This window comes from Alternaria hordeiaustralica (genome assembly GCF_023758085.1).
Source record: "Alternaria hordeiaustralica strain BMP 2776 chromosome Unknown scaffold_4, whole genome shotgun sequence".
Lineage (NCBI taxonomy): Eukaryota > Fungi > Ascomycota > Dothideomycetes > Pleosporales > Pleosporaceae > Alternaria > Alternaria hordeiaustralica.
The window spans coordinates 139,084-156,690 of NW_026056776.1; the positions used below are offsets into that span (position 1 = coordinate 139,084).

The following is a 17,607-nucleotide window of genomic DNA, read 5'->3' on the forward strand; positions in this document are numbered from 1 at the left end:
GCTGTGTTTAGAGCGGCGTCGGAGCGGTCCTGTTACTGCAGTCTCCAGACAGTGGCGCAAAAGTTGCCATCTAAAGTATCGCGCAGTGTAATCAGGACGCTTTTTTACATGTCACAATCATCTTTCAAAGGGTGCTCTGGCAGTCTCATGGCCTCAATGGCTCGTCTGACTGCGCTTCAAACTTTCGGAACCATGACGCGACGCCTTCCGATTTCGTCTTGGCGCTTGCCTCGGCACGAATTCTAGGGCCGACGCAACCCAATACTTCCACCACTGCGATCCAGTATTCTCATTGGTCCTACTTGACACCCTGCCCGACTAAGAAGCACTGTGGTGAATGTTCTTTCCAACTATCGCGCTCGCTGGAAAGCGTTTCATGTCAGCCATGGCCCAGTCCATGACACCAATGGAAGATGCTCTGAGGACGAAGGTAGTTATACACTTTAGTTGGCATACCTCAACTGTGTACCTAGAATTGCATCTAAACTTGCCGTAGATCACAGAAGCCCTGAAGCCGACTTCACTCGAGATCTTCAACGATTCGAATAAGCATGCCCACCACAAAGCTATGCAAGGAGTCACCAGCAGAGAGACACACTTCCGGTATTCATCGACATGCAATCTTCTCAACTACGTGACTTGTGTTCCTGACGCTCGCAGTGTTTTCATCACATCGCCAGCCTTCCAAGGCAAAATGCAGCTCGCACGGCATCGCATGATCAACTCCTTGATGAAGGACGAGTTAGCACAAGAAGGCGGTATACACGCGCTGCAACTCATCACTCGAACGCCTGAGGAGGACGAAGCCCGGAAGCAGAAGGAAGCCACCCAGGGATAAGTGCGGATGATGACCAATACCCACGAAGAACGGCTATGGAGCTGTTTGGCGATAGGCGTCCGATAAAACTCTGCTAGTGGATGGTATACATATGGGGCTCTGTGCCCAGTAGCCATCGTAGATTGAAGCAAGGGTAGATTCAGAACAGTTGTGTAGTCTAATCTAACAGCCGCAACGCCTCGAACGCCTCTAGTATATAGTCACTTTCCTCCCATAAGCGCTTCGTAACGTGATCATAACGTAAAGCTTAGCGATCCAACGCCATGTCTTAGCATCTTGCAGAAACAGGAACTCAGATACGAGATCGCCGAATTGATGGAGTTGAAACCCCCGCTCTAGCCCCCGTGTTTGCGCATTACAGTCATCAATCCACAACGCTAGCCTTCTATTGAAGAAGAAACGGCTGAGTCCAGTGACAGGAATATTCCCATAAGCTACCATACGCTTGACTAGCCATCGAAGTCAATGTAGAAGTGGTGGCGGTGATTGTCAGCACGAAACGGTCAATACGGGCTTCCACATCATGACGGGACCCAACCAACCCTTGAACCTTGACCCTGTACGAGTGTAGGCAAATGCACTAACGCAATCTAACAATCAGAATCTAGGCCTTTGCTACGCTCCTCACCAACACAACAGGCATCCCGCTATCTAAAAACGCCAAACATGTGTGACAAGGGCGACGGTGAGGCAATCAAGCAATGCGTTGCATATCTTTGGCTTGTAGGGTTGAGCATATTATATAGTACCTAGTCAAGCTTCTTTACATGCAAGTGAAGACTACCTAGATAGAAAAGGTAATAAAGCTTAGTAAAGATGGGGTGATGATGGATACAGCTAGAGTGTTGTCCAGTTATCGGTCAGCGTGCGAATTGAGCCAGACACCGCGATGTCGCTAGAGAAACACCCCAAACTCACAGTACGCTCATCACATCATCCATCGGTACTAATCGCTGACAAAGACGGATGATGTAGGTGTAACTGGGACTACTGAGGGTGTATGTTCTTCTCACACAGAGCGGTGTACGGAAATCAGCACCTTTCTAGTTTTCCATTGCGCTTGAGACACGTACTTCTACATGAGCATCCACATTTCGGTCAACATGGAACACTACGATAGGGTATAGATAGCATAGTAACATAAAAAATCCCATGATCCGTCCCTTGGGCCTAAGTCCTTCCAACACGACACCCCAACCAGATTGCGACGCTCTTAACGAATAAGACTTTTGTGGGGAGAGTGATTTGTACTGTGAAAAACACATCACCTTTGACCACCTCCTACCTCAGTTAAGGTCTCGTCCATCTTCCCACTGGACTCGAGTATTTGCCGTGCGGCTGTCTGGATAGAGAGGCTTTCGCGCCGCATAGTCTGCACAGCCGCTTCGAGTGCCTGGGTTCTAGCGCGAAGACGACTGATCTCAGCACGGAGGACGATGATGGTCTCTCTCTGGGAGACCGAAATGTTGGTACTGTGTGTAAAGTCGACGGGCGATGGATCCGGAGTGATGCCAGGTTGTTGTTCCGTGTCTGATACCGACACCGACGTCTCAGTTCCAGCTACCATAGCTTCTTCCAGTAAACGTATGCGTTGCTCGAGCCCGGCTTTCTCAGCTTCCCATGCCCTCTTTTCTTCGGTGCTTTGTGCCTGGAGCCGGTTGGCCATGTCCATGATTTGCATGTATTGTGCTCCGTTAGCGATGAGCTGCTGCCGAGCCTCATCCCTACTCTGCTGTAGCTCTTCCATTTGACCTTCCATTGTCGAAACTTGTGCTGACAGCCTGTCCTTCTCATCCATGAGATGGATGACCTCTCCGTCGTTGATTTCGAGCTTTCTTTCGAGCGTGGCGCATGTCGTCTTTTGTCTTTCGAGGCTCTGAAGCAGAGTACCGTATTCGCGCTGTAGGGTACGCAATTCCGAAGTTTTGAGGCTGATTTGCTGTTGGAGGTCGTGTAAGCTCGGACTTGGTCCTAATGTTTGCGACATCGCTGGTGGTGATATTGAAGGCAGGCTTTGGGAGATGTGAAAGTTGAAGGAAGAAGGTGAAGGTAGGATTATCGAGTGTGGACGTTGTTGAGCCCGTATTGGGGCGTTCATCGAGTCGAAAGTTGGCGTAATGTCCGGGGAAGGGTTACCTGCGAATGATGCGGATTTGGGACGACTGAAGCTGCCAGAAACACCGGGATTTGACTCCTGTCTCTGTGGAGGCGTCCGATCCTCGCTGTCATCGGAGTAATCTTGAGCTCTTCTCATCTTGGAGGTTTTGAGAAATGGCGACGAGGACCGCGGGCGACGCGACGAGCCTTGCTTCATGTGCCCTTGTAACCAGAAATCATGCTCATGCTGCGAACGAAGCACCCATTACAATAGCTCTTCACTGCTGGCAATATCGTGTACAGGCGGCTATTTCAGCGTATGGGAGTTGTTCCCAAGCATGGTAAGGCCAAGTGCTAATCGAGCGGCAATAGGGGAAGTCAGAGCAACTCACTGAATTGACTAGATCGTGCTTTGTACGCGTCAACCTTCTGTCTCTATTGGTCAAAACTTCCAAGCCCGTGGCAACTTTGCGCATTGATACATGCAAGCTGCAGAATACTTGGCCCTGGCAGCTCGGCAAGCATAAGTAACCATCCCTACTGCGTGCGCTTGCTCAGGCCCATGACCCGGATGGATGACCAAGCTGCTTTGCAGGAGACAGGCCCAGCCAGTACTACGGTAACATATTGGCGGATCTTGTGTAATAGAGTCAGCTATGGTAGCCTTTTTGGAAGGTGCAAATTGGCACACCAATAAGATGAAAGCCTCATGCGCCGGCTACATGTCGGTCAACACGCTCCCGCTTAACGCGCTGGTATACACATACATGGCCAGGCTTCCACATCTGCACCACATGATAAAGCTACCGTATGATATACACACTGATAGATATGAAAGAGAAACGGAGACCCGAAACTTTGTAGGTACGTAGAGTTATGCTACTGTTTTCAACGACGGCAGCTGTAGAATCCGAAACTTTGGGCCCTACTGAGATGATTTGGAATGAATTGGGGCACAGTAGAAACGTTTGTTGATCCGGGATGTAACCGCCGTGAGTATAGTAGCCGGCTCGTGGCGGGAACGAGAATAATGACGCTGATTGATGGAGGCTGTGACAGTCGGGCCGGGGCGCTTGGGCCGCACTTCAAAGGTGTTGGTATCTTCCTGTGGTCGTTCCATGTCCGTACGACACTGCACAGGTGGGACTTGAACCTAGAAACCGGACACAGAAGTTGGCCTCCGCCATCAGAACAGGTATAATGCCTTAGGAACAGTGTCGATATAAGATCCTTCGAAATATATGTTCAACTGTAAGATAGTCGATATCATGGCATGCAAGAGCTGGAGTGTAAGAGCGCCATCGGTGCCGCATGTGAGTGCCGTGCAGTCGGAGTCTTGCTTAAAGGTCGGAGCTCGTGTTCGGTGGCATGGCTCCTAATATGGGAACATTCAGACAACCAGGCGTAATGCATCCGGTGGGTCATTTATAGGGGCCGTTACAGAGAGGCCGAAGGTCCGCATTGTAGTATGCAATTACGTGCGTATCGCTCCCTCGGTGGTACCAGAGTCAGTCAGCGCCATTGCTGCACCGAAGCATACCTGCACTCAGTAGCCTGGACAAGCGAGAGCCAAGTCGTAGGCCAAGATGCCCGTGAAAGAGCTATTGTCAACGCCATAGGCACGAGAGGCGCGATTCGATGCAGTACTGTGAGGAGACCTCACCGGGGTCGACATGCCGGTTCGCGCGAACAAGGTATCAGGAAATCTCGACGACGTGCTTGCCGGATGCATCCATAGCCAACGATAGGAGGAGCTTGTGGAAGGATGACGGCTGAGTAAGACGGAAAGATCGTTATCGGTAATGATGAGCGGGAAATCATCCGAAACTAGCGTCGTCAGTCAGCACGGGATCTTTGAAGCTCTCTGTTACGACATCTGCCGAATCTAGATTGAAGACATGACTTGTGGCCTGACCGGCATGCGCTTGCGGTAACACGAAACACCGTATTGAGATGCAAGTAATAGAATTGGGGCAAGGTGATCGCAACCTTCCCGAATGCGGAACTCGTCGCACATGTGCTACAAGCGCCCTGGAAGGAACGCTTCTGTATTACCACGATATTTTCCTAATCTCTTCCCATCCTGTTACCACCAACACCGTACCTCTGAGTTTTTGCATCAGCTTTCACATATTCACATGCGCCAAGCTGCACTCTGCCCGTCAGTATCCACAAACTGTGTCCCCACATCCCGGGCAATCAGTCGAAGACGATCCTCAACCCAGTCTTTCTCGCGTGACACCACTTCAGTCTCAATCTTCTGCATCGTCTGCAACTCATCCAAGATGCCGTGTAGAATGGCTTTACATGCTTCGACTATACATGCAATGCTTGATCCGGGTGTTGGCAAAGCCAGCCTGTCCAGGTCGCGTGCAAATGCTGTTAACTTCCTGATCAACGCAGCATTTTCGGCCTTCCATGAATCCCCAAGGCCTTCAATTGTCCCAAGAGCCGCCTTGGCTCCATGCGGACCTTGGCGGGCGGACCGAATCTCCTGGACCCAGGACGACCAATGCTCAAACTCTTTCACCAGACGCTGTAGTCGACCACCCGATTCGACCAGCGACGGCAGTTCATGGAGGGGCTCCGAAAGGACCTGGATGTACTCAACCAGGCCCGCAGATGAGCCGCTAGCACTCCATTCCAGCAGGGACTGCAAGTTCTTCTGTTCTTGTGCTGTGCGTTCGCTGTCTAACATGACTTGGTAAAGGCTAGCAACCTCTTCGAACTTCGTGCGCATCTTACGCTTCGCACTGATTTCCCAGCATCTATATGTTTCCGCCGACGATTGATGCAGAAGATGAAGTTGAAGCAGTTCAGATTGCAAACTGATCGCCTCTGGAGAAAGCGATTGCAACACTGTTTGAGGTGCAGGGTTGATAAATGTGGCAGTGGGAGCTTTCCCAACCTTACGTGGTGTGAAGTGCTGTTGAAGCGTGCTGAAAGCTGGTCGATTAGCCTTCTTCGGCTCTTCTGACACGACGTCTTTACGTTTTGACTGAGTGCCAACGGGCTCTTCGGCCCTGCACACCGTACCAGTGCTCGGCAGGCCACTGGATGCTTCTGGCCTGGCTTTCGTACTAGCAGAGCGGCTGAGCCCTGCATTCCGTAGCGACGTCCGCGTTGGACCAGATAAGGTATCGCCAGATGTGTTGTTAGTCCTCGAGGTACGCGTTGGTGCCAATAGTAGAGACTTTGGTCGCTCGGAGATCGTGTTCGATCTAGCAACATCACGTCTAGGGGCTGTTATGGTACTGGTCGACTGGGTCCTGGCATGACCAGGAGGGCCTGATGCCTGAGCTGAGTGCGACGTAGCACCTGGCTTCCGTAAAGACTGCGATCGGGCAAGCCCTCGTACTTGCGGCTCTGCAGGCTTGCTGACTGAAGCTGGAGGCAGCATCGTCCGGGGAGCACTTGTCTTTTCAGCACTTTCCGTGCGCTGAGATGATGGGGTGCCCGTCTGATATGTGGATTTTGGTCGAAGTCGCCCTGGTACTGCACCCGGAACCTGAACGCATTGCGTTGGTGACGCTGTGTCTGGCTGATCTTGCGTCCCGTTCAAGTCATCCCCCGCATCTTCCGATCCAGCGTCTCTGTCAGATACTTCAGGTAATATACTTGACCGGGTATTGTATCTATGCTGGCCGGGCTGGGGACTAGATAGGAAGAAGATTAGTCTTAGCCAGATCCCTCACACGCTCAGGTATCACCCACAGTAAGCTGCGACGATTCTCCGAATCGCCCTGAATTGACGGTAACCTACTAGAGGCAGGGCGCGCAATGCCACTTGTGCCATGTCTTGTTGTTTCCTTGTCGTCACCGGTCGGCGCGACTGGTGCAGCGTTCTGGAACCTGTTAGGTATTGTCTACTACGGGACGGCGCATGGCTTACCCGAGCCCGTGGGGGCGCATGGCCGATTCTGCCTATCTGTGAGCGCGGCTTGGAGTTCATCTTCGATACAGGTCGCGGCGCTATCGTGAACGTGTTGATAGCTCGGTCTGATGTTGCCGGGTATGCACAAACACACGAAACATCGGTTGTTGACATCCAATGAGCGCGGGCCACAGCGCTAGCACCACATATGGCTAGAACCCTAGCTATGGCAAGAGCATATCCAGTAGCAAAGAATGGAAAGGGAATATCGTCAGAGTTCGTTATCTATTGTATCTAAGCCGAGTGAGCGACCAATGCATACTTCGTGAAATGGCGCGTACGTCCATCCCTACGAAAGCACAGCTATTCCGTTCCCTGTTCTCACAGGCTACCACGGCGCGCTGGGAAAGAAACACCCTCGATAGCAGCGTAGTCAACAAACCAGCTAACGCGGTCTCCGCCCTTGTGGTTCACCAAACCACAAGGCAGCTGCTGACCCTCGTCCGAATCGAAGATTTGGCGCATGATGTCCTTCTTTCCTCCGCCAGTCGCGACGAAGGCGATCTTGAGTCCATGTTGTGCGACGGGAAGGGAGATGGTGATGCGCTTCGGGGGAGGCTTGGGAGAGTCGGAGATGGAGAGTACCCATGCTTCGGTTTCGCGCAATAGCTCAGAACCGGGGAACAAACTGCAGGTGTGTCCGTCCGGTCCACAGCCAAGCAGAAGCAGGTCGAAGAGTGGCAACTTTACGCTGTCGCGTGCTGCAAACACACTCACGAGCGTCTTCTCGTACTGGTCGGCCAGTTCTTGTACGTCATCGAGGTACTTGACGTCGATGGGGTAGACCTTGGGTGTGCCCAACTCAGACGGTATCTTGTCGAGAAGCTCCTCCTTGACGAGTCGATGGTTGCTGTCTTCGTGATCGAGAGGCACCGCGCGCTCGTCGGCATAGAATATTTCCCACTTGTCGAATTGCACCTTTCCTTCGCCATTGGTCTCCTTGAGAAGCGCTTGCGCGAGCGTCTTGGGCAGGGAGCCGCCAGATACGGCGACGCGGAAGACTTGGTGGCGCTCGAGCGCAGCGTTTTGAGCGTCGAGCACGTAGGTGCGCAGGCTCGGGGCGAGCTCAGCAGCGCTCTGGAAAGCGTATAGGTTCGGAGGCTTGCCCATGGTGTTGATGTGTGTGTTGGGTTGGTGAGTTGAAGTTTGTCGGCGCGCGATGGAGGGGTTCGGACAGGTGGGGCACCTAGCTATGTGCCGTTGTTTCGTTCGACGGCGGCGGGCCGGTGACGATTGCCACGATAGTGACGTGGGCAGCGTTTGGGCAACGGTACGACGATCGTGAAAAAAAGATAGTAGAACAAGGCGAAAAAATGGCGGCAACGGCTGCCTATGGTGTCACCTCATGGACGATCGGGCCTCGATACCGACGTGCATTTTGAGCCAATCGTGCAGCTATCATTTCGCTCGGCGTGGGTCGTTTTGCGTCGTGATTGAAAGGCAGACAACAGGACATGGTAGCATAGGGAATTTGACTAGAAGAAGGAACAATATCCACAAGAGTTATGTATTCTCGCAATCTGCACATGACCGTCGCCGTCGGACTGGCCAATGACGCGCCGTCTGAACCATCATGAAAACATCACAAGCTAGCCCGCATTGGGCTCTATCACGTGCATGTGTCCCTTGCAGCGCTGGATCAGTTCCAAGATTACCCCACGATGTTGACGATGTATCTACCCCCCATCTAAACTAGTTGAGGGTGCAAGATCGAATGCTCTAGAATTGGTTATCAGGTCCCTCTTTCTTACGCTCTAGACTCGCGGCTGGTTCAGGCTGGAAGGACCTATGGATTAGAGACACTGGATTTCTTGACATGTGTCTAGGTACATTCCTGAAGACCTCCACAAGATCTCGTATCAAGATACTAGTGTGTACCCACACGCTTCTTCTTAGGCATGGTGCACACAAAACCGAGCTTGCTTGCATGAAGACTATTTCCTAGTATCAACATGTCCGAAGCCACCACAAGTCGCTGGCGCTGCACCCGATTCCTCGCATGATTATGGTTCAGTATCAAACGTGGGCGATACGTACTGAGCCGATTCAGAGTACTAGGTCCTATTCGAAGTCGCAGCGCAACCACTGGTGATGAGCGGAACCACGGCCACATGTAACTTTCTCTGCTCAAACGTGTAGATCGCCCACAATTTTGTATTCAGAGAAACTTGATTTGTGCGTCTTCAAGGGGCAATCAGCATTTGTCACAATAGAGCAGAACAAGGCAAGCCGAATTGGGAGTCTGGAAGCTGTCGTGCATCGCCGCGCGAACAGGACTCGAAAGGTCATATTGCTTTGTTTGCCAGGCTTTGTGCATGCCATCCCTTCACTGGAGGTGTTGAACTGCACTCGTTCCAGACGTGGCCCTGCTTGATTTGGTACACGTCGCGAACTCCGTTGGGTTTCGAGCCGTAGTATGGTGACTGGAAGCTCCGGAAGGATCCTCAGCTGACTACGTTAACGGCCGAGCTCCGGGTCGTATAACTGGCTGCTGGGACCATGCAGAGCCACGGTACTGCAGGGCTAGACAAAGCTCAGAGAGACCACGTTGCTTTTGGAGGATCAGGCTTCACCAAGTTTGGCAGTCTCGATCTTGCAAAAGAAACGACTTCATTTGCCCCTCCACCTCTTTGGCCTGCGATCGAAGTGGCGACTATCCAGTCATGGGGTGCAACGAGGCCTAGACGTCGATTGTTCGGGCGCCGTTCAGCTAGGGCCAGAGGGTCTAGACCGTTGCCCACCAGGACTTTGTCTGCAACAGGGCAATGCAGGGCTGGTACCTCTGTGGAATGTAGTGGAAGTATCCGTGCAGCTGTTTTGTCTACCAGGGGCTATTGTTACCTGGGTCGATGATCGTGCCACAAGTGCTGTATGCAGGTGCACATTTGCATTCTGGGGTGGTGGAGATTTCCGAGTGCAACGTAAGCGCTTGTGGACGGAGCCAACGGCGCAGCAGCGTGATTGTAGGGCGTTGAAACAGAGGGCGTATATGCCTGGCGACTATTCATCTGTTGAGCATGTTATTCGTGTGAAGATTGGCAGCTGTGGAGGTCGTGGCAGGGAGGAAGTGGTATAGGCGAGACAGGTATAGTAGAGTTTGCAACAGCAACGTTTCAGTGTCGGCGACGCAGGGCTCTGAGAGCATGTATTAGGTTGCGTGGTTCCCCCAGGCCCAAGGAGGGTTCATGGCCATGATCTAGACCGCCAGCCAACGGTACGGCCCGCTTTGACATCGACGATGGGCAGCAACAGGCTGCGAGGGTTGCGGTCGCAATGTCCGCAGTCAAGAGCTACTTTCGATGGGTTATTGGCGAAACTGCCGCATTGGGGTGGTTGTAGATGAGGAGATGGGACTGGCGTGGTGATGGTACCTCGATGCTCGATGGGCGGTAGAGGACGGGTGGTTTCGGCACCCGGAGCGGACAGCGAACTGCGGACTGCGGAGGAACCGGAGGCTCTGGGAACCACGGACGCGGTGGTATGTGTATGTACAGCTCAGCAGCACAGCCTCAGGTAGGCACCAACACAGTCAGCACCGGCGCGAGGCCGACGCGACGCGTACTCCTACGCAACACGAGTGATGCGAGTGATGCAAGTGACGGTGCGAGTGATCTCATCCATAGCGGAACAAAAAACCATGTCGCAGCGACGCAGTCGCATCGAGCGATGGCCGTCGTGGGCGATGGAATTGCAGCGTGATCGCGATGCACAAACGTCGCTATGCTGTGGGCGGGCAGGATTGGCCGTGTGCGGGGGGGCTTCAGCAGCCACGATCGAGACCGAGTCGGGCGATCGGCGCGGGCGCGTCTCAGCCTGGTGGTGGCCTAGCAAAGACTTCGGACCCAGCGTCTTGGACGGTTGCCAGACGTGTTCCACAGCCCAGCCACGCGCCAATCAGTCGGCCGTACCGCCCGCCCAGCACGCGGCCTGCGACTGGCCGATCTGCCATCGCTCGATGGCTGTACGAGCATATAGGCGACCGCGATCCCACGTACGCTGTGTGATTCACACCCGCCGTCGTCCTACTCCAGACACATACAAGCCAGACCATGACCGCTGATCACCTCACTCCCGACTCGTTCCCCACTGCTCCCTCCTGCTACTTCAGCATCGTGCCTGCCGTCCACTTCTCCCAGGAAACTCCCTCGCACAGCCCCGTCTCCGACTACCAGCCCTACACCCCCTCGGACCCGACCAACCCGCTGCTGGCCTTCCGCCCGGCACCACCTCTCTACATGACGAGCCCCTCGGACGCCTCGCGCCTGCTGCAGTTGCAAACACAAGCTGCCCATCGCCCGGCCCCTGAGCCCATCCAGCAACAGCGCACCTCGAGCACCTCCTCCAGCAGCTCCAACAGCTCCACGTCGAGCATGGGCATGGGTTCGCCGTCTACACTTTCCTGCTGCCGCTGCCGCCGCGAGTGCCTCGCGAACATGTACCAGATCGGCACCAACCGCTACTACTGCAGCCACTGCGCACGGATGACTGGCTACAGCGCGGGCTGAAACCCACCCGAGCCTCCAACACGCTCTACACCCTACCGCCTAGTCAACATCTCGACTACCGGCTACCATTATCGCCTCATCACTACTGCACCCATACACAGACATCCGCTGTCAACCTACGCCACGTGAGCCGTTTTGCTTTCCAGCCCCGGCCGTGGAGCTCTGCACGAGCGAGGAACAGGCACCGCACATTGGCCTCTGAGCCAGTCGGTAGCGCACTTTGGCCCTCTCCGGATTTACTCACATCCTGAGGTCATTGCGCAGTTGTTGGTGTGGTCAGGCACACCACGAGTTGGAAGTCATGGAGCTGGCCTTCACCTTATTACGCTGCAACAGCTGGCCTGCAGGAGCATTTGACCATATGATACCCATTGTACAATAATCAGTCGCGCATTGCGCCGACCCACAAATTCGATTTTTTCAACCATGACATTTCCCATATTGCATCGTGATGGTTTATTTGCCGCTTCAATATTGCCCGCCCCTAATCCATTTGCAGTGAAGTGCCATATCGGCCAAGGTCCACCAATACACAAGAAAACGTGATCCGACAATCTTCGGAAAGCACAAAACCCCCGTGTGCACAGAATCCGTTCTCCGCTAGTCCCGCAACTACCATAGCGCGAACTGCCAATCTGAACTTCGTCTGTCGGGCACCAGAAGTGCCCTGTGACTGCTGTCTCGCAAAACCAACATCCGACGCGGATCACGTTAACCACGTCGAACGCACATCTTCGCGCGTGGGAGCATCACCCAAACCACGTCTCAGGTCAAACATAGCTTGGGGAACGTTTCCCTGGTTACCTTTGTCCTCCGCGGGCACGCTTCCCCCCGCTGTCATCCAGTCGTATGGATTACTTACTCGTGCATGGGATTTTACATTTCCACCGCATGCTCAGAGGATCTGCTGTTCTCCTCTTTTTCCGCGTCAGCGCTATTCTGTTTCAAGCAGGGGAGTCGAAGGGGGCGGGATGACATCGCTCGATGGCGTGCGCCAGGCACGATGCAGGGCACGCTGATCTCGACGGCTTTAATTGTGGGTATCGGCTTGTTGGAAATGCGATACTTGGTCGATGCCACGCCAGACGCGTGATGCGCCGAGGGTTTGCAATAAACCGTGTACAGTGTTTGGCTTTTTCTCAACTGCTCGCCTTGATAGTGCCGTTGCAGATTAATCAGGAAAAGAGAATATATTGGGGGTCACGGAGTCATAGTTTGGGGATCGAAGATGGTGACCGCGCACGCAAAAGTACCGTTTGAACCCGTACAACGGATCAAGGGCCGATGTCTACTGTTGGCTGAGATGACTCTGAAGTTTACTGAACCAACCTTGGAAGGTTCCTGGGCTGTTTGACATGTGCGTGGCTGGGTGATCACTTAGATCCGGTGATAAGGTTCCTTATCCGTATCAGCTTATCGCCAATTGCGAACGCGGAGAGCTTCCATCATCATCCGCGCATTTCCCACGACGCGTATCATCATAGTGAACACATCACGTGCTCCACAAAACGCCGTTTCGCTTTGCCAATCCCGCTACACTCGCCCAGGGAGTGACCATCTATTCCCAGGGAACAACCATCAGGTCACATTCCCCGTATTTCCGTCTCCAACGCCACCCCGGCCTTGCTCCTGGTAGCGCCGGCCTTGGCTTGACACAACGCCTGCCACATCGACGATGTTAAGCCCACATCGAAGATCTCCCGTGAGCAATGGGCTTTTCAAGCTTTCTCCCGTACACCGTGCACGCTCCTCCCAGGCCCTTGGTCGTTAAACGTGCGACCCGCGTGCATGATGATGGCCTGTCAGTTTTTCTGTGGAACCGCAATCGGATCGGCATGACATGAGCGATGGTCAACGTAAACATTTGAGTAGATCATATGCGCGGGGAGATTACCCGCATGTCTTTTGCTGGGACATCGACGATGACGTGCAAATCATCATGGTCCGCGGCCCCGCGCCAAAAGGCATCGAACGATGCAAAGGCCAACCGCCGGGATGGACCTACCCGACGCATTCCAAAATGCACACGGAGTAAAGCTGTCTCCGCTATAACCGTTGCGCGATGAAACCTTGCAGGCAACCTGCTTTTTGGCCTAATCGCTGCGTCTAGACCCTTACCACCCCGGCTGCCGAAAAGACGTAAGCGCCTCTATCCCCCCTAGGCCTAAGAGACAAGGCCTACAGTGTACTTTTTCTAATGTTAAGTAATTACGTAATTACGTAATTACGCAATAACGCGTTACTATATTAGACTCTAAATTTAAACTTAAAAAATCTCTAACGCTAAGCCTAGATTTATAACTTATAATACTTATAACTATACTACTAATATAATAATTACTACGCGCGTAATTATAACGCGCTAACTACTTTATATTTATAATATAATACTAATAGCTATTTAGATTATTAACTAGTAGTATTAAAGTGCGCTTTATATAACTACTAATACTAAAAGAAAACCTAGTAAGTCTAACGCTAGTATAAAGTCTCTAAAATAATCTAAGATATCTATACAAAGTCTATATAATTATAGTAACCTATATTCTATATATAATTATATCTAAGCCTAGCTATATTAGCTACTATATTATATAACTATCTCTATAGTCTAATACCTTACTCTTTATATATTTAGCGCTTTCTAAATTAGCTAAAGTACTATCTACTTTTAGCTATTAAATCTACTACCTACTATAAGGTTAATAAATACCTACTTATTAGATATTACTAGTACTCTATTTATACTAGCTATAAGTTTAGTGTCTAGTACTTAGAGTTATAAGAGCTACTCTAAAGTAATTATATAAGTGTTAGAAACCTATATTCTAAATAGTTAAATAATATTATATAACCTAACCTAGCGCAAGTATAAGTAGATTTAGAGAATTATTACTTAGAAAGTAATAATTTATCTATTCTTACTAGATAATATACTATTACTCTACTATCTCTTATATTCTATATTAATTAGTAGTTACTTATCTAATATTTAAATTATTTATTTTATAATACGCCTATATTATATAATATCTACTTATAATACTTATAGTAATAGTTATATACTAATAAATATTAATAATAATATAAAACTATCTAACGTAGTAGTATTAGCTATAAGTCTATTAGTACTAACTCTTATTAAAAAGAAAGTATATAAGCTAACACCTTCTATATCTAAGATAGATAATAATATTAGTAATAGCCTAATTCTACTACTATTACTATAAAATTATATTTTTACTTTTAATAAAACCTAGAATATTCTAAAAAAAGCTATTTTAGACTAAAAGCTATAACGCTTTTATATCTAGAAAATACTTTAGCTAAAGTATATTAAGCTAGCTAAGTTATAAAACTTTTATACTAGAGTTACTATAAGTAATTTAACTACTCTTAAGAAGAATATAAAAGTACTATTTATAATTTACTTAGAAAATACTCTCTTAACTAGAGGTCTTCTAAGACTTAAACCTTTATAGTTATTCTTAAAAACTAACTAAGTATAATATAATTACTAAAAGTAGAATTATAAGTTATACTTTCTTTATATACTATAAAGCTTTATAATAGAGATATAAAGAGTAGATTTTAGTACTATATATATCTTAGAGCTATTAAAGACACTATAGTATACCTATTAAATATTAGAGAAGTACTAGAACTTTACCTAGATACTATTATAAGTAAACCTTAAGTATATTATATTAAACTCTCTTAATTCTTTATAAAAGTATAAGTAATATACTTATAATTATCTTAAGCGTATTATATAGTATAGTAATTAGAATTTTATAAACTTTTTAGATTATATAAAGCTATTATAAAAGAAACTTAGATTAGACTAAATACTAGATATATAAGTACTAGAGTATACTATAGTCTTATAAAATAATATTAGAAAGAGCTTACTCTTACTTTTTATAAACTAATACTCTATACTTCTATAAGTAGAAAAATATACTAACTTTATTTTTTAATAAAAGTTTTATATTATAAAAAATAAGCTATAACTACTTAAGAAGAATAGGCCTTAATCTATCTAAGATTAATCTAATATTTAAAGTACTAGTAAATCTTTAAAAAACGCTAAGCACGCTAGATTAGCCTAGAATAAGTTAAAGAAAGATAGTTTAAGTAATAATAATATATTAGAAAAGTAAATTACATACTATAAATATAGCAAAGTTAGTTATTATAAAAATAAATATCTAAAGACTAATAAGTCTAATACTATAAGTAAGTCTACTAATAAGTCTAAGTTAGAAAAAAACTAAAGGTAAAAGAATTAATCTTTTATCTTACTACTTATATTTCTCTAAATAAAGAGAATAAGAATATAGAAACGCTACGTAAGACCTTATAGCCTACTCTATTCTAACTTTTAATAGTAAAGTTTACTCTTAAGATATTAGAGCCTAAAGAGGTAATAATTAATAGTAGTTTATAATTAAACCTTATCTCTACTATATTAGTAAAGAAGTAAGAATTAGTTATTAATTTTTTATCTAACCTTCTTATAAAAGAGGTTAATAGTAGAAAGCTTACTATCTATAAAATAACTAAAGTAAATATTACTATTACTAATTTATAGAGCTGCGTAAAGACGCAGCGTATTCTATTTATAGTATCTAATCTAAATAGATATACTATATATTTAGAATTACTATAGATTAATAACTATAACTCTAAATTAAACTACGCTTTATAGCGTATACTCTTTAAAGATAATAAAGCTAAGAAAGTTAACTCTTTTTAAAAGATTATAGTAGAAGATATCTAATTATTTAAAAAAAGTATATATAATTCTAGTATAGACGTATATGCGTGTCTAGTAGATATAGTAGGTTAGAATAACCTATTCTTAGCTTAAATAAGTAATATACCTCTACTATATATAGAGTTTATTAATATTTACTCTAAAAAGAACTTAGTAATTATTACTAAGTATAGCCTATAAGACCTAGCGCTAAATCTAGAGTCTAGAACTAGTCTACTATATATACTATTATATAATCTCTCTTAAACTAAGTTAGAGCTTCTTAGAAAGTACTTAGAAGAATATATAGTATAAGAGTAGATAAGATACTTAAAGTTACTAGCTAGCGTACTTATTTTCTTTATTAAGAAGAAAAACAGCTCTATAAGGCTATATATTAACTATTATAGCTTAAATAAAATTATAATTAAGAATAAATACTTATTACCTCTAATTATAGAGTTTTTAAATTACTTAGTATAAGCTAAGTACTATACTAAGCTAAATATATAAGAGGCTTACTACAGAATTTATATCTAGAAAGAAAATAAGTAGAAAACTATATTTTATATCTAGTATAGTTATTTTAAGTATACTATAATACCTTTTAGCTTTATAAATATACCTACCTAGTTCTAAATATATATTAACTAGACTTTTATTAGTCTAATTAATATATTATATATTATCTACTTAGATAATATTCTTATCTTCTTAAATACTTTTAAAAAGTATAAGGTATATATTAAAAAAGTCTTATAGAGACTATATAAAGCTAAGCTTTACTTAAAGCTTAGTAAGTATAAGTAGTATACCTAACGTACTAAGTACTTTAGTTATATTATTATACTTAATAGAATTAAGATTAACTAAGACTATATTAAGACTATCTAAAATTAGTCTAAACTACGCACTATTTATAATATTTAAGTATTTATTAGCTTTATAAACTACTATTACTAATTTATTACTAGATTTTCTAAATTAGCTCTACTATTAACTATTTTAATCTAAAAAAGCCTAAGTATAGCTAAAGGTAGCTACGCTATATAAAGAGAAAAGAGCTAGTTTCTAAATATTAGTAAAGCTACTAGAAAGACTTTCTATAAGCTTAAGAACTCTTTTTTAAAAAAACTAATCTTAGCTTACTTTAAAAGAAATTATAAAATAAAAGTTAAAGTTAATATATCTAAAAGTATAATATTAGATATTCTAAGCTAATATATTATAGAATTACCTAAGCTAGATAACTAGTATCTAGTTAACTTCTACTTACGCAAGCTTATTATAGTAGAGTATAATTATAATATATATAACTAAGAACTATTAGCTATTATTAAAAGTTTAGAATATTAGTAATATTATCTTAAGAGTATCTATTTTAAGATCTTTACTAATTATATAAACCTTAAGTAGTTTATAGAAACTAAGGCTCTTAACTATTATTAAGTTTAGTTTTATTTAGTACTTATGT

The 17,607-nt window shown here is 46.2% G+C and overlaps 4 protein-coding genes across 4 annotated transcripts; 2 read left to right on the forward strand and 2 right to left on the reverse strand.

Annotated features, from left to right (window-relative positions):
• Positions 1-385: 385 nt before the first annotated feature.
• Positions 386-838, forward strand: J4E84_002872 (uncharacterized protein; the record flags this gene model as incomplete). The annotated part of the gene is made up of 3 exons (XM_049385490.1): positions 386-430; positions 497-603; positions 661-838. The coding sequence occupies 3 exons, from the start codon at positions 386-388 to the stop codon at positions 836-838; spliced, it is 330 nt and encodes a 109-aa protein (XP_049246367.1).
• Positions 839-2,102: 1,264 nt separating this feature from the next.
• Positions 2,103-2,825, reverse strand: J4E84_002873 (uncharacterized protein; the record flags this gene model as incomplete). Its single annotated transcript, XM_049385491.1, has 1 exon — positions 2,103-2,825. The coding sequence occupies one exon, from the start codon at positions 2,823-2,825 to the stop codon at positions 2,103-2,105; it is 723 nt and encodes a 240-aa protein (XP_049246368.1).
• A 4,365-nt stretch (positions 2,826-7,190) lies between these two features.
• On the reverse strand, positions 7,191-7,979 carry J4E84_002874 (uncharacterized protein; the record flags this gene model as incomplete). Its single annotated transcript, XM_049385492.1, has 1 exon — positions 7,191-7,979. One exon carries the CDS (start codon positions 7,977-7,979, stop codon positions 7,191-7,193), a length of 789 nt encoding a protein of 262 aa, XP_049246369.1.
• A 2,939-nt stretch (positions 7,980-10,918) lies between these two features.
• Positions 10,919-11,374, forward strand: J4E84_002875 (uncharacterized protein; the record flags this gene model as incomplete). Its single annotated transcript, XM_049385493.1, has 1 exon — positions 10,919-11,374. The coding sequence occupies one exon, from the start codon at positions 10,919-10,921 to the stop codon at positions 11,372-11,374; it is 456 nt and encodes a 151-aa protein (XP_049246370.1).
• Positions 11,375-17,607: the final 6,233 nt, after the last annotated feature.